The sequence below is a fragment of the Ambystoma mexicanum genome, chromosome 6q (assembly GCF_040938575.1).
Source record: "Ambystoma mexicanum isolate Mex_15411 chromosome 6q, UKY_AmexF1_1, whole genome shotgun sequence".
Taxonomy (NCBI): Eukaryota; Metazoa; Chordata; class Amphibia; order Caudata; family Ambystomatidae; genus Ambystoma; species Ambystoma mexicanum.
Genome location: NC_090937.1, coordinates 1,378,588,184 through 1,378,608,636, shown reverse-complemented (window position 1 = coordinate 1,378,608,636; position 20,453 = coordinate 1,378,588,184). Strand labels below are relative to the sequence as shown.

Genomic DNA, 20,453 nt, shown 5'->3' with positions numbered 1-20,453 from the left:
CACACCAACTCATGCTTATGAGCCCTACTGCTGCATGTGCCTTCTGCATACTTGTATTACCAAGGACTGCCTGCCTCTGCTGTACACCCTGAAGATGGCCACTAGGCTCTCTCACCATGAGTAAAATGGGAACAACATGCATCCTCCTCAGCTGAAGGCCGATGGGGACAGCACGGATAAACCAGATAATCAAACAGTGGAAAGTATGAGTTTGGGATGGGCATTCTACGTGGTGTCATTCCTACCAAGCCTCTTCGGAATACTCTTCAGAGGCAAGCAGAAGAGGTCATACAAGAAGGGCCTTGGACTAATGCAGCACTATATTTGTGGGCGGTCTTCTCCACCGTAGTGACTCTAACTCGTCAATGAGTAGGAGCCAAGAGACTGTATCAAGTGAAACCTACTATACTCACAATTGTACTGTTTTAATGTTAAGAACCATAGAAAGCATGGATCAGCACCTGGGACACAGTCACAAAGCAGGGCAGATGTTGCAAATGCAGTGCATGCCGAGAGGCAGTACAATTCAGTCTTATTGGAATACGAGTGGTAAGAGTTTATCTTTTTTATGAATAGACAATAAGATAAAGCCATCTTTGAAAATATTACAGATTAGCTCTGCTGTGTGACGAGGGATCAAGAACACACATACACGCACACACTCACACAAGTCACTAATTGTTTTTAAGGTACCACACTCCAGGACTGGCCAGCCTCTGTTTGATACCTTGTAGGTCTTTCTGTTCAAGACGCAGCTCCTCCCCAATAACTCCACCACCTTCTTTTTTAAAATCCTACCTCATCCATTCCCCAACCTGACAACGCTTTACTGTTCTCTCTCGCAACTGTCCTGTCCTACACATGCTTACTTTTATGAACTCCTGGTAAATTGTTCTCAGTTATTTGATTCATAACACGTTATGCATTGCTTGTAATGTATTCAATATTGTTTCATGTAAAGCGCTTTGGCTTAAAGCGCTATATAAAATCCAATAAATACAAATAATGATACTTTTATTAATCTCATCAAGATGGCTGGGATAACCGGATCTGGTACAAATCATAGGTGCCCAACTCATCATGGCAGTTTCTCTGCATTTTATGTGACATGTTCATGGGAGGTAAGCCCCGATGCCATCCTTCAATGCCTCCCACCATTTCCCCAAACTACCATTAGAAATGTAAAAAAAGAAATCCTGCACTCACCCCTATAAATGAAGCAAACAATGAAGCAAAACGGTCTTGATGAGTTGGCTCCTAGGAGTTGGGCCAGCACGGGATTAACCTCTGGTGAGGTAAAGTAGTCTTTCCATAAGGAAACACACTATTCTTTTCAGTAGTCCCAGTCTAATGGTCCTCCTTCAGTTTTCGCTAACTATCTACTTATCAGTCTCTGGTCCAGGGCGGGATATAATGTTCTGCATGGTTCTTGGGAATCTTATTACTAGTCATATTGTGGCCTGACGTCTTGCCAGTCAGAATCCTCGAGATATAACACCCTGCTCGAATAATGGCAAGCTCCTAGCAGAAAGTAGTTCTCCCCCCTTGATAAGGGTAATTGTCAGGTCTAGATTCACTCATTTCCTAGCCGTGGCCACCCTCCTGCGTGAACATTAATACCTGAGAGCACACTCCTACCAGCATGTATTTCTTACCCCTTGCTTAAGGTTTTTGTCTGGCTGGATATTTCTGGTCAGGGGCCACCCTCCTGCTCCTATAAGACTTATATTCACCAGTGTATTTCCGCCTCTGGCAAGGTTGCCCTCCCTCCGGAACCAGTTAGGTATCTGTGTCTTGATATATTTACAGCCAACGGTTCAAAGGCTTGTAACCCCATGCAGAAGTGGTTTAAGGGTATGGTCAGTGTCTCCTCTTCCTTACTCTTACTCTGCAATTCACGCCCTGACTCTTCAATGTCTGCCTCCTGACCTGCAACCTGATTAGTGCCCCTTGTTGCAGATCCCTATAATCTATTTCACACTTGATTAGCCCGATTACCCAATAAATGTTTAATGGGCTATTCCCTTGTATACCTTCACTATCAGAGCTGGATTAGTTAATCCTCCCTTTCATTTTTCTATGTTTCCTCCCTTTATCTAAGGGTTAGTAGGTTTGGTCCGCTATCATCTCGTTGTTGGTAATTGGTTCCACTTAGCGTGTCTGTGGTGGAAGCGCAGGGCTTCAAGTGCTGCTCCACCATTTTAAAGTTAGGTGGAAGTGAAGAGCTGCTCTTGCAGCTGCACAGTGCAGGTCACAGTCTCCGCAGCAGCCCAGAGCCAGAGACCGGTAGCTCAGAATGAAATTGAGCTTTACTGTGTCTGAACTGTGATCCAGTACTGGGAAGAGTGCTGTATTCACACACATGACAGTGACGTTAGTGGTAACAGTAACGTTTCTCAAATAGGTTTCCTTGAGGGGAGAATTATGTGTAGTGCATATCAGAAAGAAGAAGGCTGTAAAGTGGTTTGGTTGAGATCCCTTCACGATAAGATAACCAACTAAAAAGGCTTTGGTCAACATCTACTCTTGGTGACAGAAATGTGAGGAACTGGTATATCAGGAGGGGTTCTGGGAACTGACCATTTACCTTCTAAAGGTACCACATTACATAGGAGACAGGCAAATCTAATCCCAATAGCCCCTCCAAACTTAACCAGCGGGGTGTCAAATGTGTCATGATGACAGTTGTAACAAATTTGGGTGACTCCAGGTAAGTGTTTCCACTGTTATTGATTGAAATGTTGGTTGACATGGAAGGTTATTTTAGTTAAGAGGTGGTAAGAAGGTTTTGATATTTAAGAAATTGTACATGAGGAAGCAGAACTGAGATACTACCAAGGTGAAATAACTAAGCTATGGTGGCCCATTTGTGGCCATGGTGATTAATCATAACTTCATAGGGTAGTCCATGAGGCGGTCTACCAAATTATATTATTAGATGTAGAAAATCCAAAGAGCGCAGGAGGGTTCACATTTAATTTTCAGAGTTTCCCTTATCTAGTCCGACATTTGGATGAAAAAGGTCGACAAGAAAAGCAAAAAGGATATATATTTGAACTGCAGCCCAAGTATTTTAGGGAGTGCGCAGGCACTGCATGGCAGTGTGGGGAAATTACAGTGCGGAAATACAAATGAGACAACAAAATATGGCATACACGAAGAAAGATGCTAATTGTCTACATCATGATGTTCAATTACCATCTGCATTGCAATATTTCTAAAATGGCGTCCAGGATGAAAATACTCAATTACATAAAAGAAAAGTAAGAACGCTTATGTATAACATTAACATAAAATCATACTGATGTTATGACTAAGGCAGACACACACACTGAAAATGTCTTACCAATTTGATTGCTGACCTCGCTTGGGGTGCCACTGGAGGAATCCACATTGTGTACAATGGAGCAGGTTTTAAGGAACCACCTATTGATAGACAAATTTAAGAATGAACACAAGGAGCATAGCTCAGAATACTGTGGTGTTTGTGTACACTGAGTACATATACACCCCCTTGTTAATAGCTTAGCTGTGTTTCTTAGAATGGCTAAATTAACAAAGGTAACAAAGGTGCGTTGCAGAGTTAGTGAAGGTGTACACACTGTGGCAGGTGGGACATTGGAAGTGGGAGGGCCTGCCCCCTAACCTTTGTTGTTGAGATCCTCCATGTTTCTGGCACACTGCAAATCAATTATCCTTACAGTCCAACTTGATTTGCTGCATGCTGTGTTTGCGTTTGCAAAGAATTTACAAACATTTAAGGCTTGATTTTGAGTGTGGTAGAATTATTCCTGGCGAGTATGGCAGACTCATTTACTGTTACCGCATGCGGTAAATACCGGGTACTAAGGAATGTTTGCATCATTCCAAGTTTGAAGACGTTTTGGTTATTCCCCATTTTGGAGTTCCATAAGACTCCATAGTGTCTAGCATCTACCGCATGTGCTAATCATCACCTGTTGTAATTACAATATGCAGAAACGCTTTTGTGTGGAAGTAATTACCTCCATACAAAAGCATGCATTAACAAGAGTTTCGATACTGAAACCCGTAGTTTAACACTGTGGTAAAGCACCCGGTAATGCAAATTACAAAGGGCCTCATTACACGGAAGGGGGTAAACCATGGTGCTATTAGCACCATGGTTGCTGCCGGTACCATACCGGTACCACCATGGAGGAAAGGGGAATTACCACCCCATTCCAAGTTTGGCGGGGCGGTAATTCCCCCTTTCTCCTTGGCCAGTCCCCATTCCAATTTTTGCCCCATAGGGCATAATGGGAATGGGGAAGGGGTAATTACGGTACCGCAAATTGCGGTACCGTAATTAGCACCATGGTCCCTTTGCGGGTCCCAACTTTAATGGCTGGTCTACACCAGCCGTTACGGACGGGTCCCGCAAAGGGACCTCGTAATAAGGCGGTAAGGGTTAACGGTCACCGGTACCCTTACCGGTGGCCGTTAACCCTTACCGCCTTCCGTGTAATGAGGCCCAAAATGTTTTACTGCTATGGCCAATCTCGTAACCAGGCCCTTAGTCTTTTCAAATGTAAAGACTTACGGTTCCATGAATCCATGCACTGTGCATGGGTCAGATGTTGGGTCGCATTGTAGCCCCACCACCGATGCATGCATAGCTCAATTTGCCAGTGGGCTCAGTGAGCTGCCAGACAGTGTTCTCAGGACAATTCCTAACAATGGTGTCAAGTCACCACACAGGCAAATAGAATTATCTAGAGATATAAAATATTTGTATGCATATTTTTTTTAAAGCATGTTAACTTAACAAATCAAAAATTGTTTTGCGTAAGCATCACATGACAAAAACTACTAACATTTTAACAATATTTTATAAAAGTGAAACCACAGGACAGTGCAAAAACAGAAGATTACATCATCATAAATGTATAATTACCATGTTGATTAATTATTTAGAAATTGAATACTCTTGAATGATCATCAACCCTCTGTTTCTTATCTGGTTTGCATTTATTACTGTATGCTTAAGAACAATCAACTGTAACCTGTTATTACCATTAATCTATTATTTAAATGATATTCATTTCCTAAATAAAACACTGACTGGTTTGGCTAGATAAGCATATATTAAGATTTCGCCTAACAAGCATACACATTAATTAATAAATTGTCCGAAAGTATATACCAATAACATGTATATCCATGCATTGCTTCTGACTACAGCAGCCCAAGGGTCTGCAACCTTAGGCTCTCACGATGTTCTGACTGCAACTCCCATCAATATAACAAATAGTGGGGGGTCATGGGAGACCCAGCCAAGACATATACAGAGCCCCGGGTTGCAGACCTCAGTGCATGGCAATATTGCAGAGTCAACAAAAGTGTATGAATTCGATTTATAGCAGACCGTAGATACACCAAGGGAGTGGAGTTGTGTACCCCCCACTGTGGCGATAGCTTCAACTTGCAATTTAGCTTTTCATCCTTCCGAGTTTGATAAATCAAAAAACAATGGGTAATAATCACACCTGTGATTACAGCGCTTCTACGCCATTATTAATTGTTTATTAGTATTATGATTTTAATGCAGTAAAATGGCAGTCAATTCTTCTTTGCTCTAAGTGGACATCATGAATTGTTTGTTAACAGAACTTCATCTAACTGACAGATACCACAAAATTCAGGTTTGCCAGTTTTAGAGGATTAAAGAGCCCTGGCATAGGCAGTTATCAGTGAGGCAGTCCCGGGATAGAGAAATCCTGTTTAAAATGGACGTGCCATGAATCGAGGCTGGCAAATGGGAGTGGCGAGGGGCAATTCACAGGGTAATGGGCAATAACATGTGTAGGTCTGGAGGAATTAATGTGGCATGGAGTAGTGCAGTGGCAATGCGAGTGACATGATAAAACCAGGCAAACATATTAGCTGTCCTGAGTGGTTCTGGGCCAATGGACAAGGCATTTGACAGAACCGGGGCAATTGACATAGCATGGGGTAGTTCTGGGGTGGAGTGCAAAGGGCACATTTGATAGCACTAAGATGTGACAGTGGCAGCTCTGGAGGCAATAGGCATGGCAGGAAGGAGTCCTGGCGGTGATGGACAGGGTATTGGGCAGATGTGTGCAATGTGAGTGACATGGGAAAATCAGGGGGCAATGGGAATTGACGGTAATAGACTCAATGGGTGCAGCATGGACAGATGTCAGTGACATCATCAACTTGCAAAATCTCTCAATTTGTCGAACTGCAAAATGGCGGTGCCCTTACTGGACAATCATCTTAACAGGCCACGCCACTGAAGTAGAGACCAAAGATGAAGGTCTCACTGTGAAGGTAAACCTCATGTGATTTTAATACGTTGCCATTGTAATTCTACATTTAACGATCTTACTTTTTGTTATTCTGGATTCTTGTATTGCTATTGTAAAATCTAATTATTTATTCGATAAGACTGCAACAACCACTGGGCTCATGCCGTGAATGAACTCCTTAGATTTTACTTTTGTGAAATAGAAGACAGTGCCTTGATAGAGTATTACATACTAACGTGACATATGTTCATAATTAAACATTTTAAATAAATGTATAGGAGATATTTGCAGTTTGTTCCAGAGACTATTGACTACAATTAGTGAGAAGTCATGGGTGAAAGATATGAAAAAAGAAATTACATTACAACTTGAGTGAGTAAGAGATTTGTTATGAGTGTAGTTGTCACACATATAAAATAAGAATAATGTTGGGGCGCTGCTGCGCACACGGCGAGATGGCTGCTCCTTTGTGAGTTCCTGCGACGTTCCGGGCTGAGACATCCGAAACTCTGCTAAACCACGCCGGTTCTGCTTGAAATCTGGTGGACACACTCATCGATGACTGCAGAACATACTTGGAAAGTTTGGTTCGTTACCGCAGTATATTACTGAAGTTACGCTGTGTTAAACACACGCGCATGAGAAGCGAGTGACGGCCGCCCATTCATGCTGGTGTGCAGGAGGAGGAGCCCGGCTGCATGGGGACCCGAGAACGAGGCGTGCCGACGCAGAGGCCTGGGCCTCAACACGCGGGACGATCGTGGGCGCTCCGGTCCACGTAGAGCACCTGCCGATCCAACTCAATCACCCACTGTGCGGAGACCCGGACTGTGGCTGGCTGGAGCACGGGGCAATCTAGGCCAAGGTTAAGGAGGGCGGGTGGCGGGCGACTAATGTTGTCGGGTCTGCGCTCCGAGTCCTCTCGCGCAACGTGTTAGAATAATAGTCACCTCCCACCCTCTGCCTTCCAAGTGCGGAGAGTGGGCACAGGCATATCGGCCTGTAACACGGAAGGTGCCCCAACGTGTGGTCATTAGAGGGGCTATACCTCAACACTGAATCAAGAGCTGTTACAGGTATGGAATGGGCACCATAAATACAATCAAGAGTACAATCTGGCACCCTTACTGTTAAGCACCTGCGATAAGTGAACACTGCTGCACCCTAAAAAACACATAACAGGCGTTATCTGGGCACCACACGCCTTCACTTCACCGCAATACAACGGTCACAGATTAACTGCGACCCACAGCAGCTCCTCGGCACTAGTATTATGAAAGCCCAACCCACACCACCAACGGCATAGCTCTCAACTCACACGCTTTTGGCGGGTGTCACCCGCCTTGTAAAGGGCTGACTCACCCGCCAAGACTCCTGCACGCCCATTCATTCCAATGGGCGTCTCACCCGCCAAAAACAAAATCGGATGATTTCACCCGCCTTTGCAACACAAACGGTTGAGAGCTATGCAACGGCCACCTTCAATGTATCATAAGGCCGCAGGAAGATGCATATGGCTATGTAAAAGAGGTCCTCCAAACATAAGACAGTGACTTCCTAACCGGATGTAACACAAGGACAGGCCTACGCACTGAAGCACGAGGAACAGCTTCCCCAGATCTAATGCAGTAACGGCAAGCGCTAAGCTACCAATTCTACATTAGTGGGGCAAGGAGACCTGGAGCATCCTCCCCCGATGACTTTTAGTTACACCCTTAGGGGAGATCATAGACAGGGAGGAGCCAGATACCACCAATGTGTAATTAAACACAAGCTTGTGCTATTGTGCCCAGACATACCCACGCTATAACCAAGGTTGACAGCGGACAACCCGCATCATCGTGGGAGGCGAATCTGTGTGCATCAATCATAGCCTGCACAATTGTGGTCACAGCGCACCCACTATCACACAAGACCACAACATAACGGAGGGTGGACGCGGTTCACAAGAAGGAGAATACAATCTAAGTGCAGTTTGGGGAACATTAACAACAGAAGCACCCCGCAAAGAACGGGCAAGGATGACTCCTTGATACCAACACTATCTCATCTAATCAGATTCACGATACAAGGCAACCAACGAGACCCCGGGACTGCGCAACAGACCACAGCGTGGAGGGACAGACAAAATAACAGGCCCAGTGCTACTAGAGGACGATGCCCAAGGGCCCAGGACCGAAGAAAGGGAAAGGCGATATAGACAAATTCACAACAGCGACAAAGAAGGTGACTGAGACCACCATGTCTACGGAACCAACACTGCAAATGCATCCTGCCACACCAATAACCACTATGGACCCACAGGCAGTCTTTGCGGCCATGCAATAAGGGTTCTCCTCTCTCAGCGAGAAATTGGATGGCATAACAGCTAATGTAGCTTCTATCAAGAGACAACTGGACAAGACCACAAGTCGTATCACGGAAGCCGATACCCGAATCAGCACTACAGAGGACACACCTGAAGTGCTACAAAACACTAACAACAATGGCGAAAGAAATGGGACAGGTCAAATTAAAGTGTGAAGACTTGGAAGCCAGATCCTGACGCAATAACATACGCATAATTGGTGTGCCGGAGGAAGCCTTGAAGGGTCCCATAGAACTAGCTGTGGAAAAACTACTACAAGACCTCCTGGGGAATCCCGGTTGGTCGCCTATGTTCATAGTGGAGCGAGCACACAGATCACTGGCACCACGACCTAGGCCGGGAGCCTATCCGAGGCCCATCATAGCACGTATAATGAACTATAGAGACAGAGGGCCTCATTACGAGGCAGGCGCTCCCGTAAGGAAGGGTGCCGGTACGGGACCGGCACCCTTCATTACGGGACGTCCTATTACGAGGTTCCCTTTGCAGGACCCGGTAACGACGCCTGGTAAAACCAGGCATCCTTAGCAGATCCCGTACCAGGGAGCTAATAACGGGCCCGTTATTAGCTCCCTCTCCATTCCCATTGAGCCCTATGGGGGCTCAAATGGGAATGGGGATGGGTTTTTCCAATGAGGACTTACCGGGTCCTCCAAGGTTGGAATAGCCCGGTAAGTCCTCATTGGAGGAACCCGGTACTGGAACCCGGTATGGAGGTAGCCATGCCCTTATTAAGGGCATGGCTACCTCCATACTCGTAATGAGGCCCGAGACTTGGTAATGAAAGCAGCAAGAGAGAAACAAGAACTGAGATGGGAGGCTAGCACTATCCGCATATTCCCTGACTATACGCTGGCAGTGCAGCAAGAACAATGCTCATTCACCGGGGTCAAGAAACTACTGCGTGAACAACACATTCCCTATGCAATGTTATACCCATCCAGGTTAAGGCTACAATACCAAAATAAGACCTATTTCTTTACATTCCCCGAGGAGGCGACAAGCTTCGTCGAGGCCAATATCCCACTAGCATCACACCCGCCAACGAATGAGAACGATGCTTGAAATGTCACACGCTCAAGACTATTAAGCAGGATGAGAGAACACTGGGAAGGGGGCAGAGATACACCTACATGGGTGTTCAAATAGTTACTATAGTCCAGAGCTGATTTATCGGTAAAAGTAATGAGTGTACTCCCAATTATTCAATATGGGTTCAAGCAACAAGTAAGCAGAACTGGCCAGAAGGGAAATAAAAACCAAGCGTTCTGGCCTGGAATGTCGCAGCAGACCCCCCCCTGCTGCAGGTGCACATTAAAGGATATGGGAGGGAAAGGGGATGGGCAGGGGGACATAGTTAACGTTTAGCAACTTTGAGGGAGGGGGAAGGAGTTGGGAAAGGTTTAATGTGGAACCAAATGGGAGAAGAGGGAGTTACAGTTAAAAGCACACAAGTACCGAGAATGGTTACAGATATACTCATAGCAAGACATAAACATACCACACATCACCAAAAGAAACTACGAGATGGCTTAGAGGAATAAAGAGAATATCACAATGTTAAGTTGGATTGTCCGAGGGCTTGGATACCAGATAAAAAGAAGGAAAATGATGGCATACATCACTAGGCTAGGCCCTAAAATAGTTTTCCTACAGGAAACTCACATAATGCGCCACCATGCCGAAAAGCTTGCCCCCAAGTGGGGACCACATCATTACTAAACATCGTACACCAGCCGCGCCAGGGGAGTAGTAACTCTGATATAGAAGTCCATTCCTTTTGCATGCCTCAATATAGAGTGTGACCCGGAGGGCCGGTATGTCCTGGTGCATGGCACCTTCCAAGACAGAGAGGTACTATTGCTAAATATATAAGGGCCAAATATAGACAACCCCGGTGTTTATTCCACATTGTTCGGGAAACTAGCAAAATATCCCACGGCTCATCTGTTGTGTGGTGGCGTTATTAATATTATTCTGGACACACATCTAGACCGCACATCGGATCAGCCGAGGGTGCTGACCAATGCAGCCCAAATGATACTGACCCACATGGCGGATCTTGGTCTCTGGGATGTATTGTGCTCTCTAAATGGCACCAAAACGGGCGTACACGTTCTACTCCTCAGTGCACGATATGCACTCCACAATAGACGCATGGCTACTATCACATGAGGTATTAGGTTGGATTACCAACACTCATATATCCTAGGACATACTCAGACCATTCACCCATCCAGATATCATTGCTAATCTCGGAGCATAAACAGACCCCCCTGGAGGTTGCAATCTGCGGCACTACAAGACCAGGTTTATAAGACATTGCTAGCCCAACATATTCAGGAATACTTTGAAATTAATGAACGATCAGTGACTAGTCAAGCGGTGTTATGGCAGGCGTTCAAGGTGTGCATCAGAGGCACCGCGATGTCGATCGAATACGGTGTCCTGAAAGACGCGACGGGTAAAAGACACCGCCAGTAAACAGAATCAGTATGCAGCACAAGCACCGTCTTCGCAACTGGGGCTAGACATTAAGACCAAGGTGGACGAATTCAGGGAAGCAGCTGATCGTGAGATCCGCTACTTCGATAGGCCCGCAGCAGCTCAGCGATATGGGGAGCGTGAATGCCCGGGTAGATTGTTGGCCAGGATGGTACGAGGGGAACGTGGACCCACAAGCATTCCATACATAACACGGAATGATGGAATCGTGACCACAGACCGAAAAGAGATCGAGGGAGCATTCCATGACTTCTATAAACCCCTATACTCTCCACAGAGCACCACCACGGATTCTGAAATAGATCAATACTTAGCCCAAATACCAACAACACTTCTATCTACCGCCACAAGAGAGGCCTTAGAAACCCCGATCACAGAGGCAGAGATATCGGAAGCCATTAAGGCATTGCCCAATGGGAAAGCGCCAGGCACCGATGGCCTTGGTGCAGAATTCTATAAAGAGATTTCCCAACTCCTCGTTCCCAAACTGCACGCCGTCTGGACAGAAGCCCTAGAAAAAGGGGAGCTACCCGCAACCACTAGAGAAGCAGTTATTTCTCTGCTAATCAAGCCAGGGAAACCCCCCGAAGACGGTGGCTCGTATAGGCCACTATCATTAATAAACACTGATGCTAAGATTTTTGCAAAGATCCTGGCCACATGACTAACACCATTCATGCCATATACGGTCCACGAGGACCAAGCTGGATTCATAACGGGCAGATCAATGGCAACAAATATTAGATGCTGCCACAAGATACTAACGGCGATAACTGAAGAACTACAAGTGGTGGCAGTCTCATTAGATATGCAAAAGGCCTTTGACACGGTATACTGGCCGTTTCTATTCAGGGTCCTACAGAACTACAGAACTACGGGTTTGGTCCTAACTTTATTAAACGGATGAAGGTGCTATATACACGCCCCTATGCTAGGATAAGTATTAACAGCACATTATCAGAGGTATTGGAGCTACTAGGGGGCACCCATCAGGGTTGTCCGCTGTCCCCCCTCTTATTTGCATTGGTGATAGAACCCCTGGCGGATCTACTCAGGGCTTGATATGGCAAATTTGGAGTGCTTTTAGAGGGTAAACTAGAGATTATCATGCTGTATGCCGACAATATTTTGCTTAATTTGAAAAACCCCGGGCACACTCTGGGTAAGGTCCTATAAGTGGTCAAAACATTTGGCGAGTACTCGGGCCTAAAGCTAAACGCTGCCAAATCAGAAATGTTCCCACTTACAGAGACAACTGCCAAACCATCCAAACTCCATGGACTACTTTGGAGTCCAGCACATATCAAATATCTGGGGGTGAACGTGGCCAGGACAGCGCAGCTATCTCGTGCACTGAATTACGATGCCCTCGCTGACGCCTTATGTGTCAAGATGGCATGTTGAAGCACCCTGCCAATATCGAGGTTAGGGAAAATCCCCCTTATAAAAATTATAATTCTCCCTAAACTCTTCTATTTATTTAGCACTGTGCCGGTATGGCCAGGCAGGAAATTGTTTGCAAAAATAAGGGGGGCATGCACCGACCAATACCCACAGGGAGTCTTAACGGCACCAACCTTTGAAATCTATCATCTGGCAGCTCAAGCACACTATGCAGCACAATGGGTGACAGATTTACTCGACCCCAAGGGAGCAATGAATGAAGCCCCAATACCGAAATCGACCACACTTCTTCATAGCCTGGCGGCGTCATACCCCAAATGCTACAATACTATTAACCCTACGCTGGTCACAACCACAGTCTGCATCATCTGAGCGTGCCAATCTGGGGCGCTCATTATATACCTCCCACTCTGGACCAAGAGGTAGCAACACACTGGGGTGCTAGAGGCATTATGCAACTGGGGCATTTGTTTCAAGATAAACGTTTTGTGACATGGGAAACGTTCAAAGACACAGTAGGAGACACGCCGAAACATAAGTTGCATTACATGCGGATGAGGTCTGCCATTGCAAAGGTATGGAGCATATTTCCATCAGAACCGACGATAAACCTGGGTCTGGGATATATGTTCACAGCCGGTAAAGGGAAAATATCTGCATCCACACTATATAAAATCATCATCCAAACCCGCCCACTGGTGACCCATAGTGCCAGAGAAAAGTGGGAACAAGACCTGGGACACTCGATTAGTGACAACCAATGGGTACAAATATGCACCCTAACAAAACACATATCGTGCAATACTAGATATAAACTGATTAACTATAGGATTGTACACAGGATACACTACACTCCAGCTAAACTGAAACACATATACCCCACAACAGAAGGCATATGTCCCAGATGTGGATGTGAAGAGGCTGACACTTTCCACATGTTCTGGTCATGCACACAACTGAAAGACTACTGGGCGGAGGTTTGTAATGTACTGGTTGACCTGGCAGAACATCCTATTGAATGGTCACCGATGATATGCTTACTGACGGACACAGGGAAGATGAATCCAACGTGGCGGAAACTATTGAATGTAGGTTTATTACTGGCCAAAAGGGCGATATTGCTGAAATGGAAAAGCAAATGCCCCCTGCTAAGAGTGACTGGGACAGAGACACGATCTGGACAAACGACAATGAAGAAATATGTATTGATTCATTGCAAGTTGTTATGAGACCTAGGAACATATGCGCCAGATATAAACAATACCTTGCCGATAAAGCCGAAGAGGAAGACATACTATGATGTGATACCAGCACTAGAAGTATAGGATTATTTTTATTTCTTTATTTTTGTTATTTGAAATTGATGTACTAGTTGTGTAACTGGACTATATTGGATGTTTGACATACCTGTGTGAAATAAAAAATAAAGTTTAAAAAAGTAAATAAGATAATGTTTTTTTAAATTAATATTGATTTCATGCTTTGCCTTGCAGAGTCCAAGGATACTGTGGCTGATGTGGTGGACCAACCATGGTCTTCTCTCTTGGTGCCCTATCCGTGATCCTTCACATCAGTGCCCCTACACCACGTTTTGGCTCCTCCCACTTGTTCCTTGCTTAAAAGCTGACACATTTGGAAACACACATATGTTGGCAAAGGATGCAACACTTTCACAGTAGTATTTGTAGGCCAATGGCAGCATATTGTAGCAATTTCGGATTCATATAAGGAGAATTAAATCTTAAAAAGGCACAAACTGATATGTTCCCAGACCTGGTATGTTATGGGAGTAACTGGGCATTTGCTTGTTCGAACCCTAAATTAATGAAAATAGCTGGCCTATAAGTATGTGGACAAATGACAGCACTACCTGCCACATTGAGTGAGTAGCATTATATATGATGCCAATGCTTGCAATGTTGTGGAATTTAACATACCATTGGATGACACTGGCCCTCATTAGGACCCCAGCGTTAACCAATGGCGCTATTACGCCATGGTTAACGCCGTAACTTACCGACTCCGCCATGGTTAAATGGGGAATTACCACCCCATTCCAAGGTTGGCGGGGCGGTAATTCCCCATTTACCATTGGCCCTTCCCCATTCCCATTTTTGACCCATAGGGCTCAATGGGAATGGAGAAGGCAGTGATTACGGTACCGCAAATTGCGGTACCATAATCACCTTCAAGGTCCCTTTGCGTGTCCCTACTTTAACGGCTGGTCCAGACCAGCCGTTAAGGTCGGGAGCCGCAAAGGCACCTCGTAGTAAGGCGTTAAGGGGTTAACGGCGCCGCAACCTTTTACGGCGCCGTTAACCCCTTAACGCCAGGGTCCTAATGAGGGCCTTTTGATGTAAGTACATGGATACATGAGACTACATCTAGCCTTGTGACGTGCAGTTGACCCCGAGGCCTGACCCAGAAGTAGAATGACAGAGCAGGACTCCTGGTTGGTCCTGCTTATCAATGCCATTCCCTTATGCTTAGTCCTTTGGCCCTGACCTTTTCATGCTCCTCTGCCGCTGCTTCCACCCACCAGCTCCTCCCATGGGGACCTATCGCTGCCTCTCTTCTCCCCAAGTTTGCTCCCTCTGCCCACTTTCTCATGTGCCATAAAACAGATATTTACACCGAATACCACCCAGAACTATTGAGTTTGTTAATGCTTGTTCATTTCAGAGAAGCATATCAAGATCCAGTCGTGATTAAAATGATGTATTCAATGAATTAGCTTTTAATAATATGGCAAAATAAATACAGTACACAGATAAAGGCATTAGCAAGTAATTCATACAAATTCCAGCTACCTACTGATGAAACGGGCTCACAGGCTCCAGAGAAGCTTTGGAATGGCTAATGCTGCTGTCCAGCTCTGATGGCCTTGCCTCCCCTTTATCCCAGTGTTCGTTCTGCTGCAGCTTCAATTTACTTTCCACGACCACTGCTTCCCGTATCCGGCTACCCGGACAGTGAACAAAGAATGACCCTGTAGTGACAAATGTAATGTTCAACAGAGAAAATGCAGCGGAATATAACGAAATTCTTCTGAATACAACAGCTCATGTAATGTGCACCTTTAACATTGACCATATTGTGTATTTTGATTCTGTGTTTAGGGTATTTTTGAGGAAGGACCACTCCAACCACACAGTCTTTCAGCCATGCCGAAGACGCTGTCACAAGGCCCACAAATTGCAGATGTGCGTTTGAGGTGTAGAAATCCTGTCTTTTTTGATTTTTATGAAATGATAAAATGATGCGGGTAGTTCCATCCCTGAAAGGGAAATCTGATGATCAGATTCCCTTTCATGAATCTACATGCAGCCAAAAGCAAAGTCTGAACCTGTGCCCTGCTGCACATGTATCCTGATAACAACAACCTGCTCTACCAATGGCACAGGGCAGGTTCAGAGATCACATGTGCACCTTTTGACAACTGCAGTAACAGCAAAGTCTCTGCAGCACAAGGGCTGCATTTAAGACATGCACCCCTGTACCAAAACCCTCCTGATGGCAGATACATCTCTAAATGTAAGCAATACCCGAGTTATGGTGGATGGTATTCTCATAATCATCACAGCCACATTAATTTGATATCACACATGGATCAGCAATGTAGGCGCAGTTCAGCTGTGCAATGGTTGTAGGTACTCTCCCAGACTGGATTTTGCAACTGTGGGCAAGACTGAAGCCGTGGAGGATTGTCTCCCTTTGTTCCTTTGTGAGGGCGCGTACTCCTTCCCAGAGAGACAGTCACCCCACAGGAAGCTAGCCTGGAAATAGGATTCCCATTCACAAATGGCTAGGCCTCACACCAGGGAGTTACATATTTAAAGGCCTTTGCTTCTTATGCGAAGAGAAGGGGGCAGGTTTAGTGTAGACAGAGGGCTCAATTTACAGCTGAAGGAAGGTTCCACCATCTTGTTTCTCTCTGCCTCCATCTTTACTTCCTGTCCCCTCCACTCTATATTGCATAGAGCATAGAGCACTTTGTGTGTTAGAAATCAAAGTCCACTTGTTCCAAGAAAAGGAATTGGACCCCTATGGCAGGCTAGCTTTAGTCCAATCACCTGAGGTTGTGTTTGCTTTAAAAGAAGGGGTTTCCCACCACTTCTTTGAATCATCTCTGTACTTCAAACCTTCAATAAGATTTTATTGGACCCTTTTGGGAAAGCAGTCCTTTCCAAAGACCTTCACTTGTGAGGTGAAGACAGGTGTTCTAAGGCACAGGCTGTGTCTGTCACCTACTAATTCACAGGGGACACTGGGGAGAACCTGCTGCTGGAACAAGACCTGCAAATATGCCAGCCACATTCTACCTATGACCACACTGTGCTGCAGGATGCCTGAAGGTGTGTGCCAGCCTTGCCCATGTTTGGGAGCCCGAGTATCAGACTTATTTTGTCCCTTAAACCCTGGAGTATGACTCACAGTTCTTGAGAGCCAAGACAGCCAGGATTCTTGCAATGTTGCTGTCAAACCGTTGTGAGTCGTGATTCGCGCATGTGTGACCCAGTTCAAACCTCCAGGACCCTCCAGAACTGCCTCTGGCACTCACCACATTGGGACCCACTGTCAGGAAACGTCGGGTCTAGGGGGGCATGTTTGGTAGCATCTTCATTTAGTCTAGGCTGATTAGCAAACTAAAGCAACCTACCCATGGCAGAGATCATATTTGCCCATATTGCAGGTGTGACAGCGTGAGAGACAAACAGAGGCAGCACAAACACAGAAGACAAGGGGGGTCATTACAACCCAGGCGCTAATTGCGCCAACTTTACCACCATGGTGTAAACTACGTTTACACCATGGTGGATGGCGGATTTACCGCCCCATTCCAAGGTGAGTGGGGCGGTAAATCCCCATTTCCCATTTTCCCTTCCTCATTCCCATTTTTGCCCCATAGGGCATGATGGGAGTGGGGAAGGCGCTTATTACGCCACCGTAAATTACGGTGGCGTAATAAGCATCATGGCAGGTTAGCGCCATGGATTTTAACGGCTGCTAAAAGCAGCCGTTAAAATCAGAATAGGCGTTAAGGGTTAACGACGGCGTTAACCCTTAACGCCTGGGTCGTAATGAGGCCCAAGGACATGCAAAGGGACAGGAACTACGATTCCCAGCAGCCTTGGTTCAGAAATATAGTCCCGGGAATCACCCAGGGAGACGCCCGCTGAAAAGCGCATGCGCGCGCAATGAAAATGAAATGTTCTTCATGCTCAGAACCGCAAACTGAACAGATGCAGATTTGGAAGGCTCCCAGAAACCCATTACTCATACCGTACCGTGCCCTCGCATGTCAGTATCAAGCCTTGCTAAACCTAAGATAAGTAATGCGGAGATGCTGCTCTATGAACCTGTTCCATGTGACTAACTGCATAAAAGGCTATTAACTAGTTAACCGCCTCGAAACTAACATGCTCAACAACGCTGTAGTTGCATTCAACTTGGACTGAGTGCAACGAAAGCGCTCTGTGTGTATGTGGGATCTAAATACGCTGATTGTGTTTTTTATCTCAGACACTGACAGGATGCTGGATACAGCTCTAGGTAGCATGAATCCCCCGAAAAGACACATTGCATCATGTAGAGTTGGATGGACAAGGCAAAACCCCAGAGCTAAGTGACTCCATTGTTGTATACACTATGTGATGCCATGTGATGATGATAACAGGCTTGTATAACTGTGTATTGTAGTTATAAGCAAATTCAATAATTGGTGGTGTACTCCAGAGAGGTATCTGGTAATAGTCACTAACCTTGTTGTGGATGCGTAGAATCCAGAAAGGTAACTGGATAACAGCCACTAAACCATGTTGAATGTGTAGCACCTTGTTGTGCTTGTGTGTGAATGTGTGGGCAGTTTCCAGCCATATAAAGTCTAACAGGCACTCGACTATAGCAAAGAGCCCAGGAGCAACCTTTTCTAATATCCCCCTTACCCATCCACTACTCCACCCTCGGCCTCTATCTGGTTACCCTAAACACCCCAACCCTATCCAATCCACTAACCCCAACCCTCTTTCCCTGTGGGGGTCACGGCTTACCTGCGTACTTAGGATAGCAGGCGCCAGGACTCCTAAGGAGAAGCAAAAGTACATGCTACCTCCGTGTGAGAACCTGGAAAGAACTCTTGACAACCACAGTCCTCCCAATCAACAAATTTGCTGCCGGCCAGCTTAAGCGCATTCTTGCCATGGCTCGAACAGAGAAGTGCTGCTGCATTACATCTGCATTGCTCGAATTGCCTTTGACTAATCAAATTCCGGGGAACAAGTGGTCAGGGATGAATATCAGTTTCTACACCATAAATCAGCCCCACACCTCTAGTACACCATAAGGGATCCGAACAGATTGGAAACACAGAAATGTATAAAGCACCTTGTTCAATTTTGGCAACTTGGACAGAATGGCAGGCTTATCTCCACAAGGTTGTGGATCTTTGGTTAGTTGCAACACAGCAAAAATACAATTATTACCTAATGCTAAAAGGGACTGTCCAGTCAAGGTTGTATAACAATATCTATTATTATCATAACAGAAAGTTCTAGCACACTACAAAACATAAGCCACCCTATAAAGGAATGCAAAAAACAGACAGTTTCTAGAAGGAAAAGGGATGCACTCTGGATACTGACAGGAGGCTACCTAGTAAAGTAATTAATGGCAATAGATCAAGGATACTTGGTTTCAACACAAAGAGAGCAATGGGTCATAAATGTCACTGGGGGCCTTTAGAGAAGGACCAGGGGGATAAAACGTGTGGGATATATTGACCCACTCAACGGCATGGCACCACATCACCAAGCTGCATCTGCGCAAGAAACAGCAACCTGGCGGTGCTGGCTCCTGTGCGCACCAGGACTTCAAAACTGCATTTTAGCAGCAACAAAAGATGGCTGCACCATCCGGCCTAGTACACTTCAGGCAAGACGGAACAAGGGGACACACTGAAAAAGTATGCCAGTGTGGTCTGAAACATATATGGAATCAAGTGAACAGGCAGCACTGCATTGCTGCAAAAGCCAAAAATCACCTTCAAAATGAAAACCTTTTTCACCCTTTCAAAATGCTGTGTTATGCTATTTCCATCTGTGCATTCTGAGACCACTGTGATGGAAACGGCCCTGCCAAGCCCAGGATAAGTCATTGTGCCTCATTAAAACCGGGCATAATTCCTGAATGACTGGACCTGTCAAAGTAGATTTGAAAGAAATCAACAAGCAACTAGGAACAAGTTACTTACCTGTAACTGATGTTCTCCAGCATGGGTCTGGCATGGATTCACATGCTCATGAATATTCCCCGTCGTCAGGCTGGGAATCCTCGGTAAAGAAAAAATCAATATCAGTTTCGTTTCTGATCTGTCTTTCGTAGTAGTAACCAATCACTGATCTATGCGTCATACTGACCACAGCCAATGACTGCCCTCTACCTAAGCCCCGCCTCTGGCAGCCATCTTCAGATTTGGTAGCACGTGAAGTGGCAGTATGACCAAGTGAAGAGCCGCAGAGGGGTAGGCGGGAGGGTTCGCATGTGAATCCATGCCAGACCCATGCTGGAGAACAACAGTTACAGGTAAGTAACTTGTTCCTTCTCCAGCATGGGGTCTGGCATGGATTCACATGCTCATGAATAAAGAATACATAGCAGTACACACATGCACAACCACGGGAGGTGGCAAAGGCTCAGCATTAAGCATTACATCAAACTCAACATTAAGCAATTCTTACCTCCTCACCAGGCTCACCTTAGGCGAACAGGTTGCGCAGCACTGCTTGGGCGACCCTGGACTCCTCCCTGGAATCCCGATCGACGCAGTAGAATTTCGTGAAGGTGTGCGTCGACCTCCACGTAGCAGCCCTGCAGATGTCCAGCAAGGG

General features: G+C 45.8%; 1 protein-coding gene across 1 annotated transcript in view; it reads right to left on the bottom strand.

The window, feature by feature from the left end:
* The window catches only part of SH3TC1 (SH3 domain and tetratricopeptide repeats 1), a 493,452-nt gene that overhangs the window by 300,803 nt on the left and 172,196 nt on the right, over positions 1-20,453 (bottom strand). The window contains exons 7-8 of the mRNA XM_069632025.1: positions 15,382-15,556; positions 3,347-3,426 (exon numbers count right to left, since the gene is read on the bottom strand). Of these exons, the coding sequence (XP_069488126.1) occupies positions 3,347-3,426; positions 15,382-15,556 (255 nt within the window). The remainder of the gene's footprint in view (positions 1-3,346; positions 3,427-15,381; positions 15,557-20,453) is intronic.